This window comes from Mus caroli, unplaced genomic scaffold (assembly GCF_978045245.1).
Source record: "Mus caroli unplaced genomic scaffold, Mus_caroli_1 scaffold_1, whole genome shotgun sequence".
In the NCBI taxonomy this organism is placed as follows: domain Eukaryota; kingdom Metazoa; phylum Chordata; class Mammalia; order Rodentia; family Muridae; genus Mus; species Mus caroli.
In genome coordinates, this window is record NW_028227256.1 from 19,587,429 (window position 1) to 19,609,271 (window position 21,843).

At 36.2% G+C, this 21,843-nt stretch overlaps 1 protein-coding gene across 30 annotated transcripts in view; it reads right to left on the bottom strand.

Moving 5' to 3' along the window:
* The window catches only part of Rims1 (regulating synaptic membrane exocytosis 1), a 542,679-nt gene that overhangs the window by 272,352 nt on the left and 248,484 nt on the right, over positions 1-21,843 (bottom strand). For 28 of the 30 annotated variants that reach the window (XM_085836062.1, XM_085836010.1, XM_085836009.1 and 25 more), the window contains one exon: positions 20,734-20,947. In XM_085836062.1, coding sequence (XP_085692188.1) covers positions 20,734-20,947 — 214 coding nt within the window. The remainder of the gene's footprint in view (positions 1-20,733; positions 20,948-21,843) is intronic. The other 2 variants (XM_085835957.1, XM_085836006.1) reach the window with 1 other exon arrangement.

Below are 21,843 nucleotides of genomic sequence, written 5' to 3' on the forward strand. Positions count from 1 at the left end.
GAGTTCACCTGCACTATGTCCATAGTTATGACTAAACCTTGGTTATTTTGGTTTGACTGGAGAGCCCAGTGATACACCAGTTTAACAAGTAAATGTAACCAAGGTAGAGAGGTAGTGATTCTTTTCCTGGGTCAAGAAGCTTAATGCTGTTCGAGTTTCCCCTGTATAACTGTAACTATCATCACAAGCATGCTTATCTTCAGAATCCATGAAGCCATTTTCTTTGCTTTATGTATTTCTATGTATGTATGTATGCACATATGTATGTCATATGGAAGACCTGAGACTATTTCTTGATATATATTTCACATGTTGATGGTACTTATAGATAACTCTTTTTCTTCAAAGACAGTATCTTTTAAGGACAGATCAATAAAAATTTTTATTCAGGCCCTCTGAATTTCTTACTAGTAAACTTTAACTTTCTGAGTATTCTAAAACAATCAGTAAAAGAGTACTGACATCTTGTAGCCAAAAATTACAAATAAAGACTAATAAATCATACTTAAAGAAAATCCACAACATCTAAAATATCTATGAAAAGTTTGAAAGCCAAAATCTTTCTGAAGTCAATAAGTTTTGCTATATTACATATGCCAATGAATTGATTTATTGTTATGACATTATCTGGAATGGTAACAGTCAATGTAAAAGTATAAAAGATAGAATGTTACACCCACAAAAGGAATTCAGATCCCAGGCATACAGTACAAGAGTAAGGAATGTAGAAATTCATAGCAATGAACTTTTGTTTTGCAATTGTTAATATAATTTATTGAGTTCAAATATGGGTTTAAGAAGTAAATACAATGCTATTGGTTTTCGGGAAAGAAGCTTAAGACAGTAACCTGTTCATTATTTCTTCACTTTGAAAACAATATTGAAATCTAGGGAAATACTCTTGATTTCTTTGTCTCAGCACATTGGGCATTAATGAGGGGAATCTTAGAAGATACCCTACTCTTGAAGAAGCCATAGGCTGGCAGCTGAGGGCGAGCAGAGACTTACTGAGGTCTTGCTGACCATTAAAGCCTAGATAATAGAGTAAAAGCCTCAGGCAGAAGGAAGTGCTATACATGCCATGGTGGTGGTGGTTAGGTTGTTAAGGACAGATGCAAATTTTGAAACAAGGAAAGAAAAGGAAACAGAAGATGGAAAGGAGGCATTGTTGTGGTAGAAGTTCCTTGCCTCTTGCTTTACTTTGAGCCTTGTTCTTCTGGACTTTTACAGTCTTCCTTTGCCTCATGGGTGTACACAAATCTTTTACAAATTGAAAGAACTTCACACCACCTTTAAAGCACACTGTTACTCTTAAGGAAGTAAAGACATTCCGGGTTACTGTAGTAACTAGGTTGGTACTGACATCTGAATGTTGGACCTGACCTAGCTGAAATGCAATTATACAGAGAGACATTCCCCCTAACTTACTAAAGTCCAGGGCCCTTACCTCAGCACACTGTTAGCTCCATCTTTGGCTAGAAACTCTTACCTAATAAGTGGGAAGTTCATCTTTTCCTATATATAGATCGTTATTGACTCCTGTGGTCACTCCAATGCTGGATTACATTACTTTATCAGTGTTCTGCATCGATCTAACTTGGTGGCCAGTGAGATTATAGGATTCTAAATACTTTTATGTTTTCCAGTCACTGGAATGCTACGTTCCTTATACATGAGTGGCAGTAAAGAGCAAGGGTATTAGTGGTAGAGCTCAGATGGTGGAAAGTGGCACTGCATACAGAAAAACCTGGACTCAATTCCCAGTACTGAGAAGAGACACCTTGGGCTGTAGATATAGCAGTGCTAACATATGTATCTGATATGTGAAAGACCCTAGGTTCAATACATGGAGGCCCTTATCATAAATTTTTAAAAAGAACCAAAGGACAAAGAGGGTAGAAGTTTAGGTAGCATTTATGAGTTTATGTTATGAAAAGAAAGCTCTGTCCTAGTGTACCTAAGGGGCTCATTCCTTTTCAACTTTTTTTTTAATGTGATGTCAGAATTTATTAACATTCAAGTAACAGGATAATTTAGTGTGAAAGCCAGGGATACACATTTTTAGTACATTATCAAATAAATATGGTTCCAAATCATTTCATGATTAGTCATCTTTTATCACTGCACAAAATGGATATACATGTTTATTATTAAATGCTGTTAACTGTCACTTTCTAAAGATAATACCCTATTTGGCTTTAAAATATACACATTCAATTCTTAAGATAATTTGTATTCTAATAAAAGAGAATCCTTTTGGATGACAAATTAGAAATCTATGATATATTCAGAAGAATATATGTATATCATTTTGCTATTAGCATATGCATATAACTTCTTTAATTTTTATAAGGTATTGATGGTAGAAATTTACCTTGGAACATGTTATATATTATTTTTCATGCATTAGTGTTTTGTAGACTGTTTAATATTTATAATTCAGTTTATTGTGTAACTTTAATTTTGTATAATCATTTCATCTAATGACAGGACATTAGATGCACATGTGGAAACTTTCCGTAGTAAATACTAGGTATCATTAATCCTGCAGGGAAACTGCTTGCTCCTCCTGTTCAGTAGAGTGATATAGCAAATGTCAGCAACTTGAGGTCTCCAGACAAAATTTCCCCTCCCATCAATACTGGACTGCCCACAAGCTAAAAATAGTGATAGGGAAAGAGCCTAGAGCCTTACACATGCTAGGCAGACACTTTCCCTGGCAGTCCTGATGAGTAATGCTTTAATGGAGAAAGTGGATTGCTTAAGAAAAAGCTACTAGAAGGATATCCATGTCCTCATGGATGACCCTAATCCCATATGTCTATTTATGGCATCATCAATGTGTTAAATAATAAATAGATGACTAAATAAAAATACCATGTGTGTATGTATGTGTGTGTGTGAGAGAGAGAGAGACAGAGAGAGAGAGAGAGAGACAGAGAGAGAGAGAGAGACAGACAGACAGACAGACAGACAGACACGAAGTTGGGGAAAAAGATATGATGGGGTCCCTTGGGGAAACTGGGGTTTTTGGGGAATGTAACCAAGATACATTGTACACATATCTGTCCAAGAATAAAGTAAAAAGTAATATTTCGTTATACCTAAGTTCTATATAAATTGTCTTTTTTCAGAGAAAGAAGGGGAAGCTGTGACCCGGATGTAAAGTAAATAAATAATCAATTTTCAAAGAGTCTGTGTCCATAGGGAAACTTATATTAACTCAAAGTCACACCCATTTTTACTTTTTGTAGCTGTTTCACACTACAGAGATGGAGTGAAAGTGCTAGAACAGTTACTGTCAGACTCACAAAGCCTAAAATATTTGCGGCTGGCCCCTTAGAGAAAGAAATTTGTCACTAGAGAGTAGGAGTCAGAAGAGTCAATGATTATGCCAGTGTAATGAGGTGTCAGTTTGACAGAGTAGGTGACATGGTGGAAATTCTTGGAGATGCATGAGTTGTGTTATAGTGTACATGAGTGGGTTAGCCACAGTTTGGATGAGTGTGTTACATCACAGTGTTAATGTGTGATTGTTATGGTGTAGCTGTGTGTGTTCTGTCACAGTGTAGCCCTGTGCAAGGCAGCTGTCTTCAAAGTGCAGGGGGTTTGTTTGCTTTGCTTTGTGGTTTGGTATTGAGAATTGTCTTTTAACCTAGTTTAATTGATATCCCTTACTCAGCTCTCCAATCTTTTTCCAAAACAGCTTTCTCATGTGATGCTACTCAGTTCCTGAACGTATATTACTGTATCTTACTAATGCCTGTTACCAACTTAACAAGAACTCCAGAAGGCTAATGAAGGCAGTAAGGAAATCGGTCTTAGGCAATCACCCACTCCTCTGTAAAAGACTTGGGACAGACGGTCTAAATCAGTAGCCAGTCACCTGTGTTCAACTTCAGCCTAAACCTTAGGTATTGCACTTTTCCTTCCAAGAATTCCTAGCCTCCATCCTTTGAACCCAGTCCCTACAAATAGAACAGCCAAGGGTTCAGCTGGGTCCATCCAAGTGTTCAACTGAATTAATTCATCCACCTCTTTTCTTTTCTTTTCTTTTCTTTTCTTTTCTTTTCTTTTCTTTTCTTTTCTTTTCTTTTCTTTTCTTTTCTTTTCTTTTCTTTTTTCTTTTCTTTTCTCTTTTCTTTTCCTTTGTCTTTGTCTTTGTCTTTTCCTTTGTCTTTTTTTTTTCTCATTCAGATGCTTGTTGAAACTTGAATGCATCTTTTACCCTTGACATTGTGCTGACTTCATCATTCTCTAAAGTTCCCTCCCTACCACCTGTCAGCTTGCCTGCCACCTGTATGAATCCCAAGAGATTTACATGGCTTACATGGGACTTCTATGGGATGCCTTTTTCCCCTCTTTTCTCTTCCATTCTCTGACTTCATGCAGTAGCTAAGATTTATACCTTACCTGCCCTGGTTTGCTTTCCTTTTTAAATGCTAATAAGAATTGTTCTCAAAGAAACATGTTCTAAGCCAGGCAGTGGTGGGGCACGCCTTTGATCCCAGCACTTGGGAGGCAGAGGCAGGCAGAGCACTTCTGAGTTCGAGGCCAGCTTGCTCTACAGAGTGAGTTCCAGGACAGTCAGGTCTACACAGAGAAACCCTGTCTCAAAAAAAACAAAAAAAGAAAAAGAAAAAGAAAAAGAAAGAAAGAGAAACATATTCTAGCCTGTCTTGAATAAATGCACACCAAAATACAAAAAAAAAAAAAAATAGCTCTTATGCTCTTGCCTCCTTGCTCCCCATTTCCTGCCCCCCCCACACTTGGACATAGGAGACCCCTACGTTCTACTCTCTCCTTCTCTTTGCTTTTTCTGCCTCTGCTACTCTCTTAAATCTCCTCCCCATGCCCTAAATAAACACTATATATATATATATATATATATATATATATATAGTGTTTCAAGCACTAAACTTAAAAAAATCTTAATTGACAGAAAGGAGTATAGGGAGTATTGTTCACCTATTCATACATTCACTCATTCACTCAAAGCTCACGAAGAGCTCATGGTATATGGTGCTGTGGGATCAACACTAAGCAAAGCACCACAAACACACAAAGAGCTAACAAAACTTGTTCTTGGTTACCAAGTCACCAGAACAAAATGAAGAGGTTAAAATACATTCACAAATAAATCACACTATTTATTATTTCCACTCAAATCTATTACAAACAGGACAGGGTAGTCTATAATGAGAATGTCTCAGAAAGAATTAAAATAATCTTTTTTGAAAACCACAGGATTCCAGACAGGTAGCTTCCATTTCCAGAGACATTCTGCCAACTGTTTGATGCACAGAAAATTATTAAACTGTAGTCTTGCTTTTCCATTTGTACCTGTAAAGACCCTTATCAGGACTGACTGGTGTGATACCAGTGTGGAAATATTCCGAGAAGTAAGGCACGTTGCAAGGCACCCTGCAGAGCATTTTAACTGATATACTAATCAAATAGCAAATACACATACAAACCACAAAGCTGGATGTCTGGGCTGGCATATATTTACTAAGTTGCGCCAAGTTAAACTTTTTATTTGCTCATTTTCTCCAGGTATCAAAATAGCTTACTCTCCCAATGAGAAAGAAACCAGAGCTCAGGGGTATGTTGATATACCGAGCTCAGGGGTGTGTTCACATACCTCTAAAATTCTTCCTTCTTAAATATTTCAAGATACACTGGAGAAAATTAACTCCAAGACTTCACTGATGTTTGAAATATTAATACTTCATATGATAGTATCAATATTTTATAATGACATTTTTATAAAATAAATTATTTTGCTTGTGTCTAGATAGTGTGACCTGAAATGAAACAGGTGTGTTTCATGAAGCATGTGTTGGTACAACACTTATATCATGACTTCAATTTTTGGATATTTGAATGTCTTGTTCACATTTAGCATTTACTTTTCTACTGTAGAAACTCACACCTAGACCATTAGTAAATTTTCTCAGTGTGTCAATCATTCTAGCAAACCAGGAAAATGTTAAAAAGTCAGGAGGAAAGACAGGCATGGTGGCTCACATCTGTAGTTACTGTGATCTGGAGATGAAAGCAAGTTCAGGAGTTCAAACACAGTCTAGTCTGGTCTAGAAGTTGAGGTCAGCATGGGATATATGAGAGCCTGTCTCAAAAATAAGACACAAAGAAAGAATACTTCATTTGATGGTATGTAAGATAAAAATAATTTAAAAAATATTCTATAAATAGGTGTTTGTAGCTATTTTTGTTGATCATACATACATTTTAATTTTTCCTCTAGACTGTCATTATTAAAACTCAGTTCCTAGGTATCATTAAATTAGCAAAGATATTGACATTTATTTTAAAGTCATACATTACATTATTTATCGCATTTTTACAAATTTTCCAAATTGCAGAACTAAATTCCAACTTAGAAAATTTGGTATTTTAATCTTGAAACAGCTTGGAAACAACAAAAGAACAAACATATATATATATATATATATATATATATATATATATATATATATAAAATCAATGTTGGTGGGTGTCATTAGAAAGGTAAGCAACTGAAAAAAATACTTGCTACACTTAATGCAGATTAAAATTAAGCAATAGTCACTCTGTAATCCAAGATCAGCAAAGGGAATCCAGGGAATTAATGAGTTTCTCCAGAAAGCTCTGAGATGAATAACAGAGTCTTGGAGTGAGGTCATACTATGGTACAATGGGTGAAAAGAGACAAAGTCTTTAATAGCTAGCTATGTCTTTGCTTACTGCCCTATGCTACAAATTCCATTACTTTGCCAGTTAATGTGGAGTTAAAGAATGCAACACTGCCATGTGGGCTGGAATTCTCAGGGTAGAAAAGCTGTAACAATTGATGAGTAACACATTACACTGGGCACATGATGCTAGCTTTACAAGTCTAGAGCTTAAGCACTCCTCAATATTCGTCATAGTCCTTGCATCTACCCCTGCCAAGTAACTCTGTTGGCACTGGAAACATGGCAGTGAAACAGGGTTCACACTTTCCACAAAACTATAAATGAACAAATATTTCTATATACATACATAGACACATAGATGATATGTATATAGATAATACATACATAGATAGATAGATAGATAGATAGATAGATAGATAGATAGATAGATAGATAGATTCACACATACATAGATAATAGGTAGATATAAGATCAATAGATAGGTTTATGATATATAGAGCAATAGAGATAGATGATACAGATATTTAGATACAAACTTATATTTGCAGAAGGTGTTACTCTGAAGAAATTAAAATATGGCAAATAGGATGTGACATTTTATGACAGGAACGTGGTTGAAATTTTAAATGGAATAATAATAGAGCCTTTTGAAAAGTAATGTGTGAGTAGTGATCTAAAGATAGCTTGGAAGTCAAGAATGCAAGGAATGTTCCATAAAAGAACTTGCTTGATATCAAAGTCACATTTATGTTTACTATGATTAGAGGAGAGGAAGAACAGTATGAGCAGAAAGTAACAGACAGTGGGGACGAGTAGTGGGAGGTGATAGGAGTGGATGGGAATCCAGCTGTAAGGATTTTATGACATGACAAGGTCACTTTGGGAAGTAAGAAGAGATGCCATATCATCTGGTTTATACATACAAGACTATCTTTTGCTTTGTAAAACTTATGTAATAGACTATCCATTTGTCACAGTGGAATGGGAAATGAAACATGTTATCTGGCAAGAACCAGAACTGGCGTATGTGTATGTGATATGGTGTTTGTGTAAATGTGTGTATGTGTTTGTCTCTGTGTATATTTGTGGGCATGGTTGTGTTTACCTGTTGATTCGCATGTGTGTGCAGACCAGAGGTAGATATCACATTTCGTCCTCAGTCTCTCTCCAGGCTTTGTTTTTTGTTTGTTTGTTTGTAAGATAGGGTGGTTTCTGATTCTGGAGCTCACTGATTCAGCTAGAGAGGCAAGCTAGATAATCCCTAGAGCTGAAATTACAGATGTGCTCTCTCTCTCTCTCTCTCTCTCTCTCTCTCTCTCTCTCTCTCTCTCTCTCTCTCTCTCTCTCTCTCTCTCTCCTCTCCTCTCCTTATTTATTTACCTATCTATCTATCTATCTATCTCTCTCTCTCTCTCTCTCTCTCTCTCTCTCTCTATCTATCTATCTATCTATCATCTATCTATCTATCTATCTATCTATCTATCTATCTATCTATCTATCATCTATCTATCTATCTTAACTAGAATGCTGCAGAGGAATGCCACATCCTTGTGCAGGCACTTTACCAACTGAACCTTCACAGATGCATATTAAATATCTGCTACTGCATTTGACTGCCAGGCTAAGGCATCCTGACATTCTCTTTTTACAATTCAATAAAGCTATTGGGACGGTAGCACCTTCAGTAGCTGGAGGTAAGTATAATTCCTGTAGCAGTGACTGAGATAGATACAGCCTCACAATGATGTCACAGGGAAGGTGAGAGAAGTCCTGGCTCAAAAGAAAGAGAAAGAACGGTGGGACCTGCTGCTCTCCAGTCCCCATTGTGTGACTCCACCCTATAGTACCTTTTTCTCAGTCTTCATGAAGCTGACAAGTTGAACTCGCAAAAGTCAATGGCTTTCCTCTTTGTCCAAAACCAGAATTTAGAAAAAGGGTCAATTTCAAATTTCAAGGGTGAAACACTAATGAAAATATGATTTTTTTAAAAGACTGTTTTGTTTTTTGTTTTTGTTTTTGCGATATTGGAACAAATAAATGGTTTCCCAAGGAACACCAATACTGGATCACAAGCATTTTAAATGAACTTCCAGGAAAAACAAAAAACAAACAACAACAACAAAAAAAACTGCGAGTATTCTGAAAGGGTTTTCTTTTTAATGTACATAGGCCATCTGATAACAGAAAAAAATGCTTCCATGAGATACAGAACTCACTGTGCAAAAATCAGTGCTGATACTTTGAAGTTAAAAAATGAAAACGAGGAAAAAAAGAAAAACAAAAGATAGGAAAGATGGGCAAAGGAGACTCAGCTGTATTAACCTTACCATAACCCTAACCCTAACTCTAATCCTAACACTAACCTCTAACCTTAACCCTAACCCTTAAATCTAACTCTAACCATAACTATAACTATAACCATAACACCTAACTAGGATCATAATTAACCTAACCCCAACCATAAATTCTAACCATAACGCTAACACCTAACTATAAGCCTAACCATAATACCTTACCCTAATCGTAATCCTAACACTAACACTAACCTTAACCCTAAACACCTAATCCCTAACACCTAATTATAACCACAACACCTAATCCCAATCCTAACCCTAACCCTAACCATAACCCTAAAACTCAACCCCACCTAACCTTAACCCTAACCATAATGCCTAACCATAATGCCTAACCATAACCATAACACCTAATCTCAGCCCTAACACCTAACCCTGCCTAACCCTAACCCTAACACCTAACCATATCCTAACACTAACCCCTAACCCTAACCCATAAGAATGCCAAGAGGACCTGCAATGGCTAACAAGGTAATCACCACAGCTGACGACAAAATGCAAATATGTTGAGCATTGAGAAAGCATTAGTTTTCACTTTGTTCAGCTTTTCCCTTAACAAGAAGTTGGACAAATTTAGAAAAAAATAAGACTGAAAATATTTTGTTTTATTTTTGTTTTGTCTTCTTTTTGTAAAAAGATTATACTTGACATAAAAACCCAGATGCATTGGTTATAAAATTTCTTAATTTATTTTAGGCATCTTAGTACCTTTTCTATATAATATTTTATAACCCAACTTAATATTCTGACTTTCATGCAATCAAACATTGATAACAAACAAAAAATGGAAAACAAGACAAATAAAAAATAACTGGAAATGAATAGGGAAAATTAAAAATATATACTTGCTAACCACTAAGAAAGGTACACAGTGCTTTGATTTCTCCACAGCCAGAAGAGTGTGGATAGACAGCTCTTGAAAAAATTGGAGACATAGTCTCCTGGCATAATACAAATGAGAGGCCACTTCAGCTGACAGTGTTTATATATTACCTAAAAAAGTTAGTAGTGGAGGTACTGTCAAGAAGAGTAGCCTAATAAATATTAGTGATAATAATACTTATCACATATAAAATTCGTTTAATTCCCATTTAATACCACTGTCCCTGCAATAAAATGTAGCTACATATGGTGTGTCAAATGACATATTCATCATGGAGTGCAAACCTGCAAAGGTTTCACAACAGTAGAATGTGTTAAATAATATAAATAGAAAAGATGCAGAAAGCTTTGTGAGACACCCGGGAACATCTCACACAGGGAAAGGCATTGGGGTTGCCTTTTAAGCAGACCTTCATCAGCTGGAAAACAACAAGAGTCTCTGTGCTAAGTAAAACTAGTATTGATGATTTAGGCATCTATAGGAATTGTGGATATCAAGAAGAAATGAAATTTATGGATTTAAGAAGACTGTCACTTGACACACAACAAGTCAGTAATAAAAGTAAGATTAAAAATTAAAATGTCTTAGAGAGTTTGAGTAAATTAAAATTTCTTTGGGGTTCTATGTCCCAGTGATGCCTGGCTTGACCACTTTTATTCACTCACTTGAAGATATTCTTTCTTTCAAATATATGCTACATGCCTTTTCCTTATATATGTGAATTTGCTCATATTGATGGTTTGAACTGTACACCAATGATTGGCATGATTGGCCAGCTTTTATGCAGTTTAAGAGACACATGTTCAATTCCCTAGAACTAACTAATGACTCCCTTACCTGTGTCATCTGCTGCTGTGATACCTTATTGTTACCAGAAAGCATTTGACTGATTTTTATGGAGATAAATTATTTTACAACCCAGATGCTCTTAATGAAACACACAAAATTATTTCCCTACCATTATAAATCGACACAAATGAAAGATTTACAATACTATCGGCTACTAAAGGATTTCTAGGTACAGAAAGTATTACATACATATATTACACAACAACTAAATAAATTGTCAATTTATACTTTTGTTTGGTAAATTCTAGAGTAATGGGATGTATGAAAGCAAGGCATTATTAACTTCCAAATACCTAACTTCAAGTTAACAGTAATGAGATTCAGAACACATCTCCCATCGTCAAACTATTTTCAAACTGCATAAAATATAGTATCTATTTTGTAAACATGATCTTGGTATGTCTTAGGAATATCTTCTAAGAGGCCCTAATAAACAGAAATTCAGGGATGATCATGCTCTCACAGACTTAGAGCTTGTATGCAAATGGACAAAAGATACATTTGGCATTAAAAGGCTTGTATACTCAGCAACGTTGATGAAATAGGCTGTTCAATTATCCAACACACTAACATGGAGAAAAAAGAAGCTAGTAAAAGAGTTTCCAAAGTGATTATATGTAAATATAGTATTTCCCAAAATTAATATATATCAATTTAGTATTATACTTAATGTCAGTCAAACACACAACATATACATATGTACCTTTAAGCTGAATTTATTAAAGAATACATTAGTGGACAAAAGAGTTTATGTATTTTATATTGAATGCAGAACTCAACAATTCATGTTTAAAAAAATCTTTTGAAAATCCTAGAATAAATGAATGAATGACAGGGTGAATGGTATCCAGGGAAAAGTCTTTATTCATAATTTTGTGCTTGGTTAAGCTTAGTGATGGAATGCAATTGATTCTTTTTAATAATGAATAACTTTTATACTGCACTGATCAGAAAGCACACTGGTATGCTTAAACAACAAAATCATGTTTACTAAAAAGACAGATAATTTTAAAGGGAAAGTAATTATATATATATATATATATGACTCTCATTATAAGAAATGAATCAATAAGGATGAATACAAGGATAGATGAATTAGCACTGAGCTATGAAAATCTGTTTGAATAGCTTTTACAGAATGGTGATGTAACACATTCAACAAAAATCCTTCAGAACAAAGTGATTTGGGGAGCATGCAGATAGGCTCTTGCTTGAAGCTCAGGACAGTATCAAACTCAGTAAAGAGCTTGTTTTAACTCCCAATTGTCCTGCTTGGGTCCCTCAGTACCAGGGTGACAGGTGTGTAACACCACTAACTAAGGAACCTATTTCCAGTGCAGCAAGTATGTCAGCTTTTTAAAAAGCATGGATCCAAGGAATTTTTATCTCTGAAACCTATTACCAGAAAACTTTAACTCTCTATCAAAGTGAACTATTATTGAAGGTATCAAACTAATATAATTGTGGTAAAATAGTTTTATAAAACCATGAAGGAGATGTGATTTCACTTCATACTGAATATAATTAATTTAAAGAAAACGATAAAAGATAAACCATGGGTCTGATAAATGGCTCAGTCTTTATAGTACCTGTCACACAAGCATAAGGCATACACTTGAACCCAAACCCTCATAACAATGTCCTGTGGAAGCGGAACTTAGCTGATCCCTAGGTTTACTGGCCAGCCAACCTAGAAAAACAGGCAAGGTCCACGACCCAATAAGAGACTCTATGAAATAGAAGGCGGTGTTTTCTTACAATACTCTTGAGGCTGACCTTTGTCTTCCACATGTAAATATCCCCACCCACCCAGGATCCAATGTTTACATGAGTAATCACACACACACACACACACACACACACACACACACACACACACACACACACATATGGCAGGGGAGGGAGGGAGAGAGGAGCAGGTGCAGGGGGAGGGGCAGAGGAAGAGCAGGAAAGAGTAAGAGTGACATAGACAAATATTGACCCAACCTAGAGGAACTGACACAATCTTTCATTGGGCAACAGTCTGGGAACTTCTCAAGAAGTTAAATATGGAGTTATCATAAGACCCAGAAATTCTACAACTAGGCATGTAAACATAGATTTTTGCAATGTCTTAAGACAAAATTCAGTACATCATTCCAGCAAATATACATATATACATATACATATATATATATATATATATATATATATATACATACACACACATACACATACATACACACACATAGACACATAAACACACACACACATATATATGCATGCTCTGTGGAAACTGTTAAGACATCCCTTTTCTTCACAGTACAAAATTCTCATTTTCTATAACCTAGTATAGCTCTGTTAGTCTTAATACAGAGCTTTATAATTTTCTAAAACACATTTTATAACTATTAAAAGATACGCCGAGGAAGTGAATGAGATCAAAACCAAGCAAGCCTATAAATTCTCTAATGATTCTGAATATCATCAAACATTTCCAGAACCGCGGTGTTAAGTGTGAACTATTAAAAATTCCTAAAAGAACAAACAATAAGCCAAACTCGTGATTTTTTGAATTTTTATTGTATGTGTATGGGTGTTTTGCCTGTATGAATATACCTGATGTCTGTAGAGACCAAAAGAGGGAGACAGATCCCTTGGACCTGTAGTGACAGAGTTGTGAGCCACTGGGTGGGTGATGGAATTGAATCCAGGTCCTCTGGAAGAGCTGCCATTGCTCTTAACTGCTGAGCTATGTCTGAAGCCTCTAATGAATCAAAGTCTTAACATGCATTTGTATGAATGCTAGACATCTGGAGGCAGAGAGCTAGTTCATTTAGTAAAATGCTTACCACATAAACATGGGGACCTAAACAGCCAGTGTGGTGGCTTTTATCTATATTCATTTTACTGATACACACACAGGTAGATTCTTTGGGCTTTGTTGTCTAGCAACTCTAACACAATCAGGTTGAGTGAGAGACCCTGTATCAAGACATTGGAACCCCGTGGTGTGACTCAGGTCTTTCTTTAATCTCAGCATTAGCATTTGGGAGTGAGAGGTCTCTGTGAGTTCCAGGAAAACCTGGTCTAAAGTTGCAGGCAGCCAGAGTTACACATTGAGACCCTGTCATAAAATGAAATAAAATGAAGGAGCAAAGAGAAAGACACCTCTGGCCTCCACGTGCACATACAAACACACATGAAATCACAGCTTCCCTGTGTGCAACTTACACGTTGTATTCCCTTTAAGGTATGTTCAATAAAATCAGGAAAACCCTTGAGAAATCTAAACAACCAACTTGTACAATTCAGTTCTCTTTTGATAAAACCTAAGATTTTTTACTTATGTATCTCTCCTGTACATATATAATTTTCCACATAACTGTAAACATATCTAAATAAAGAATATCTTTGTGGGATGAATTTTTAAGAGAAATATCAGAAAATTGAAAATTTCTAGAAAAAAATGGATCTCAAGAAAATTTTTAAAAATCATATCCTTCAAATGATTTAAGTCTGTATACTAGAACCCTCTGCCTCATCACCTCCAGACTAAATACGACAACTTTGAGAATATTTTTCACAATAATAATAAATATTTAATGCAATCATGCAAATCACTCGTTTAAAATAGTTATAATTTTCTGACTTGGTTGCTTTTAATTCTAGCAAGGGAAAAACTTCAAAGTTGCTTCTTTTGTATTTAAAGAATATAGTGCTTATCTGCGTGTGTGCAGAAGGGTATTTTCTATGCTCTTAACCCAGACACTATTGCAGATCCCAACAAGAGCTTGCTGACAGGAGCCTGATATAGCAGTCTCCTGAGAGGCTCTGCCAGTACCTGACTAATAGAGAAGTGGATGCTCACAGTCATCCATTAGACGACCACAGTCCTCAATGAAGGAGCTAGGGAAAGTACCCAAGGAGCTGAAGGGATTTGCAGACCCCTGGGAGGAACAACAATATGAACTAACCAGTTACCCCAGAGCTCCCTGGGACTAAACCACCAATCACAGAAAACACACAGAGGGACTCTGGGCTCTAGCTGCATATGTAGCAGAGGATGGCCTAGTCAGTCATCAGTGGGAGGAGAGGTCTTTGATCCTGTGAAGGTTCTATGCCCCAGTATAGGGGAATGCCACGGCCAGGAAGAGGGAGTGGCTGGGTTGAGGAGCAAGTGGAGGGCGAAGGGGATAGGGAATTTTTGGAGGGGAAACTAGGAAAGGTGATAACATTTGAAATTTAAATAAAGACAATATCTAATAAAAAAAAAAAAAGAAAGAAAAAGAATGAGCCAGCCTCCTTGTTTGACATCAGTGAGAGAAAAGGCCCTTGGGCCTGAGGGGGTTCAATGCCCCAGTGTAGGGGAATGCAAGGGTTGAAAGGTAGGAGTGGGTGGATGGGTGGTAGAGCACCCCCATAGAGGCAGGGGGAAGGAGGATGGGATAGGAGGTTTTTGGAGAGGGGACCTGGAAAGAGGCTAACATTCGAAATATAGATAAAGAAAATATCCAATAAAAAGAAAAGGATGAAAAAAAAAAAAGAATGAGCCATCCTTTAAATAAGACCTTATGATAAGGCTAACTTAACATGAAATTTTACTGTCCCTTTTCAAGTTAAACCTTGTAATATAAGGTTTTCAAAGAGCAAAAGCACACTTGTTTTTATCAACATTGCCTTTAACATAATTTAAAAAAATACCAATGGAAATTTAATAGGAAGGAGTATTTAAAAATAGTGACTCCTAAGCATAGCATCTTATTATTTACTATAATGAATAATATGTATAGTTATGTATATTATAATGTATATTATATATTATATAGAAAAAATTATCATGAACATATAAAATGATGTTAACATATAAATTTTAAAGGACATTCATCTACTGGTTTCACATTTTGAGAAAAAACCAAAATGGATATGGTTCTGTTTGCAGAGTAATTTAAATGTTTTTAATATATATATATTGGTTTTTCAAGACAGGGTTTCTCTGTATAGCTCTGGCTGTCCTGGAACTCACTTTGTAGACCAGGCTGGCCTTGAACTCAGAAATCTGCCTGCCTCTGCCTCCAGAGGGCTGGGATTAAAGGCATGTGCGACCATGACTGGCTTAATAAATATCCTTAACATAATGCCTGATGCATCTATTTGAAAGTAAAATAAAATAAAAAGGTAACAAGTTCAGTTTGTTTGCTCTATTCATAATTCAACCTTTCTCACTAGAAGACTGATGGAAATTTATAGGAAATCAGGGAATTGGATGTAGAGGCTTCATTATCCAGATTCACCAGCAGAATGTGTGAGTGTTATCAAGGGATTGATTTAAACTCCATCCCCTGCCACCAAATGGAGTAAAAAAAAAGATAAAATTAATTTAAACAGGATATAGGAAATTTCAGAGTATCCCTATATTTTATGAGTGGAGGAGGGTTTTCAACAAGATAAAACACATAATCTTAGTTTTGATATTGAAAGTACACATGTGTACAAAATCACTTTCTATTATAAGCTATTACACATGCCGACATCAATGTTATTCTGTATAACAGTTCTTTCTTATGAGCAATTCAGTCTCCCAAGGTATTATTAGATAAGACTTGGGGTAAGGATAATGTTTCAAAACAAAGTAGTTCTAATAGTTCTGGAATAAAAATTATGGTAATTATCATTTAGCTGGACTTAATTAAGAAAATATAGATAGATACACATTAGACAGCCTTGGGTCTTCTTTAATCATTTAATCACATTTAAGCCAATTTATTAGACCATGTTGAATTCAGCATTACCATACTGATAAACTGTGGTTTAAGGTAAGCTTTGGTCATTGCTTTCCTTGTTCTCTCTCCCCCTCCTTCCTCTTTGGTTCCCCCCCCCTCCTCCTGCTTCTCCCTCCCCCAGCAACTCCCCCTCCCCCTTTTTCTCTTTCTCTCTTTCTGCCACTGGCAAAATAAGCATGGTCTGGAGAATAAAATAAGGAGTGGAACTCAAACACTAGGTTCAATCCTCAATCATTCTGGGACTTAGGAAACAGGCCAGTAGCTATAAACGTTTTCTGCTGTTATATAGACTACAGCTCAGTTCCCAGAACCCGCCTCAAACAGCTCACAACCTCCTATAACTCCAGCTCCAGGAGAAATCTGGTTTCCTTATGGCTTCCTCAGCACCCCTTGCATATGTGTACATGCATGCATGTGTACATGCATACAGATAGAAACACACACACTGTCACAAAATTAAACAAATCTTTTTTTTTAAATACTGTTATTCTCTTTAACATACCTGAGGACAAAAATCTAGTATTACTTTCCTTAGACGGAATTAATTCACTGAAGTGCTAATAGGATAAAAAGTGTTCAGAGAAATTTTGACTGAGTAGTTTAAACACAAGACAATTGGTGCATGCTTTCAACTCAAAGTGAATAAAAATAGTTGAAAGTGATTGTATTTTAAAGCATTCCCATTGCCTAAGTCCTCACTGTTTGGGCAACAGTCATAGGAATCCCAGTAAGTTTAAAACAACCTACTGTTTATCATGGGAAGATGATCAAAGGTACAATGTACCTAGCCAGACCTTCAGGAATAACTGCTTTTTACCTCAAGTCTAAAAATCATTATTATTACATACTTACCTTTCTGTTCTCTGAAGCAACTCAAGTCCACTTTCAAATATGGACTTGTCCTAAATGATGCTATTTATTAAATTGTATGTGTAATATTACCCAGTTAATTTGTTTAGTGAGCACTATCATTGCATTAAACCAATGGTTCTGATATACCAATATTTGGTGAAAACCTACTGTACTGTATAAACTTTCAACATTGTTTCAGTTGAAAAAGTAATGGCCAGAAATGAGCATGATGTTTGAAAACAGAGATTAATATTCAGTTTAATGTCAGGTTTGCTCATCATACACTGTTGTATATCATTTGAATCTGAAAGATATTAACAAAGGCAACTAAAATGATGTATGAAGCCAAAATATTCTTTGTTTCCTTGCCACTTGGGGAAATGAATGATCCCTGAAGATGTTATCATTTATACCAGAGGAAGGCATACAGAGTATACAGTAGAGATGCTGAAGGTAGACACCACTTGAACCCCATCTTCCCAAATGCAAAAAGCCTTTGTGACTTCTAGAGTTGATAAGGGTCATACGTGATCTCTTATTCCCAAGGAACAACTGTTACACACAAGAGCTGAGAAAAGGGCAAAATGTGGCTCAGCATGACAACTGTGCCATAGGGAAAGGCAACATTGTCATGATTTGTCTTATATTTGATTTGCACTTGATCTCTTGTCTGTACCAAGTCTGTATACTTTGTCTCCTCCTACAGTGAAGTGTTAACTCTCCAGCTTTTACACCTAAGAGGTACACAGAAGCCCATTAAAATTTAGTGTTCCTAAAACAGATGAAATCATTACCAAAATCCCAAAGCTAAAGGGAAATGGGCTGGTAAATATACCAAAATCTCACTGTTTCCAGGAATTCAGTCTACCCAAACTTTGCATACAAATGTCTGGTTCTTAGATGTTTGTCTCAGTTTCATTCTCATGACTAGAGAAGAGCTCTTCCCAATATAAAACTGCACTGTGGAGTGCTGGGATTAACAAATTCATAAGCAAATTGAGTTTGCACAAATACAATAGATCAAATCATAGAAAAGAAAGCATGGATTCTAACCACTTTGTCCTCCTTTGGGAAAACATCCAAGGAAGCAGAGCAGGGAGAGAAGAGAGAGAGAAGAGAAACAAGAGTGAGCCATACATTAACAAAGTGATGCCATCACAACAAATACATTTCTTCAACGTATTAAAACACTTATTGAAAAAGCAAACTCTATACTGAAAGCACACACACACACACACACATGTGCTACCATGTACTGGATGCAAGAACTGGGCCCCGTTCCTGAGTTTTAGAATTGAGATTAGTAGGTCTACATTTAAAGCATTCTTTGGTATCAGGTGTCCTAACACATACCTGTAATGCTAGCACTAAGAAATCTGAGGCAGGAATATCTAAACACTGGCATCAATAAACAGCGAGATGCTAGAAATAGCAAGCAATCTTTCAAAACCAAAAAACTAAGGAAATATTCAGAATAAAAATGTCAATTCATCACATTGCCTCCTATTATTGAAAACACTTTATTAAAAATACATTATGTTGATGCTAAAATTTTATTAAATTCCAGTGAAAATGGGTAGAGACAAAATTTAGGAAAAAATCTACTAATAAAAAGTGTCACAGATAAACAGAAATATATAAGTATTTTAGGCATGATTTATTCCATAACAATAAAGTAGTATTTATTTATAAGTATTTCAATATTTTATCATAGGAAAAAACAGGTTTATACAATATAGTGATTTTGTGCATAGACAACATTTTAGGCTGGACTGTCTTCCATTTTATTTCTTTAAATTTCTTTCAAGTTGGGGTGGTTTTAGTATAAGAGGAATGAACTACAAGAGGCTTCAAAGAAAAAAAGTATTTCCTGGCTCAATTTCTTTAAACAACCTGAATTTGATCCTAATGACCTCGAGATGCCAGCAGACAACTGTGTGGCATTTGGCCTGCTTCAAGCCTGTAGTGGGAAGCTTATGAGCTCCAGCAGCTGCCAGTCCTCAGGCACCACTAAGCCCTCAGCTGGGGAATACTCACTGTCACTGCCAGAGCCTTCCAGACTGGTAAGTATTGTAAAAGTTCATTCCAAAGTACGTGTTTGCAAACATTGAAGGCAAGAGGATGGATTGATAAATACATCTTGTGGACTCTACACGTGATGTTGGCTTAAATTATTTTTATCCAACTCTCATAACAAGTACAAACGGATAAATACTACTCCTGGTCTTATAGTTAAAGAAACTCTTGTTCAGAGACAACACTAGTCTTATTTTGAAGTATAAGATATACTTTTTATACTCTGTGTTGTAATTCCCCCTAGAAGAGAGTCTAGAATATCCTACTACAGTTCAGATGGCCAACTAATACCCAGTCAACTGGAAAGTTTGTTCTCAATTTTAATTGATTTTTCCAAATTAGAAGAATTTCAAGAGTGGTTAAAGCTTTACTGGTTTAAAATAAGTTTATATCATATTCTACACACAGTTAGATAACATGATAAGTTCTTGGGCTAACTACAGGGGAATTGTTAAGGCAGTGATCATCACAACTGTTCAATACTGTACTACAGATCTCAACCAAAAAATTAATTTGGATTTCTCTGCAAACAATTCTACTGTTGCAACACAGGAAATGTGAGATTATAAATGTATTATATTGCATTACATTGTGAATTCAATATGAATTGAATACAATATGAATTGTAGAATATGTATGAAATATATTCTACAGTAGATATTTGTTAATACTGGTCTTAAATGGTCCTGGGTACTGTTACATTAGAATTTATTTATTTTTTTATTTAGAACCTTAAGCATGAAATATTTGTGCTAACTTAAAGGTATGGTACAGGAGAAAACCGTGGTCTGACTCAAGCAAAGTTAGGAAACAGCTTCAGGTAGGAATCCATCTTATAACACCAACATGTAAAAACACGTTTATTTCGTGTGTTCCTTAAATACTTGACAACTTCTTACAAAAAGTGTGTTGACAAGTATAAACTTGTCAGCATTTTTTGGCTTGATAGTAAGTCTGAAATTATAATCCTCAGTGATACTAGGTTTACATTTATTTCAAAAATAAATGCTTTAGACAGGTCTGCTTTTGGCTTGAAATGGGAATCATTTAAAAGTTCCACACATATGCAAAGGATCTCATTCAGTGCTATATTTACACTATCCCACTGGTTTGCATCTTATAAAACCTCAAAACGCAAAAGGATGTGTTTCTGTGCATATTACATGCATGCATCTTGGATTGTACATGCATTTACATGCTTGCAAATGTGGTAGCTTTGCTCAGCTCCTGGTCCCCTGCTCTGTTCACAGGACACTCACATTGTTCGATCGCAGAGACACTCGGCCTCCACAGCGTGCACAGAACTTGGTGCGACAATAGGAGCAGAGATGGCCACATCCATCAGCAAACTTTGTCTTATGACAGATTCCACACGTCGGGGCATCATCTTTGTGCTCGCCCTGGTAACGCCTGGCTTCCTCTCCGATTTTTCTCACTTGTTCCTTGTAGCTTTCAAACTGTTGATGCAATCTCCTGGGCAAAAGAGACGAGAGAGAGAAAACTAAGTAAATGAAGGAAGACAAACAAACTCACGTATTCTTACAGAAAATGAAACTTGAGCTGTTTGAGGAAAGGCAGCATGTGCAAATCTATTGAATTAAGCTGAAAATATAAGCAATCTGTCCTGTTACACACATACCCTGATCTTTCTGGTCTCAGTCAAGAGCTTCTACTTTTCCAACTTCTAGGGCTGAATCAACCACAGCTGCTAAGGCAAGACCTTCCCCATAAGAACATTTACTGTAAGATTCAAATACCCCCAAGTCATCAGTTAAAATCCTTTAATCTTAAACTTCTATAAATAGAGCAGCTATTGGAACAAAACACTGACCTACAGTGTGTCTCCCAGATGAAGGATTTCTCACAATGTCAGTGAGAACAGAGAATGTTGCGCTACGCCCAGGCGTAATGGTTGTCTGTCTCACCAGGAGAAAATCCTGGGAAATAGCTGACTAAATTCACCCACTGTGTATGAGCTAGTGGGTTGCCCATGAGTGTTCCCTAAAACACAGAATGCAAAAATGCCATCGTTAATTCTGACATTTTATGCTACGCTCCGCATATGGTAACTGCTGAGAGTTGCATTCTCCAAACACAGAAGGTGGTGAGCCAGGCCCATATTCCGCAGTGCCTCAGAACTGGGATCTGGTTATGTTGTGTGTGTGGTTTTGCTTGTTTGTTTGGTTAGTTTGGGTTTGGGTTTGGGTTTTGACTTCTAATAGCTCCTGAACTGAACTTTAATTCTTACTTTCTTCTTTACCATTGGTCCTTTTTCTATTTAACTCATACTTAAAGCAAAAGTGAGTACGCTCATATACAACACAGTGAAATACGTAACATGATCTCCAACTGGAAGGCATGAGGATTTT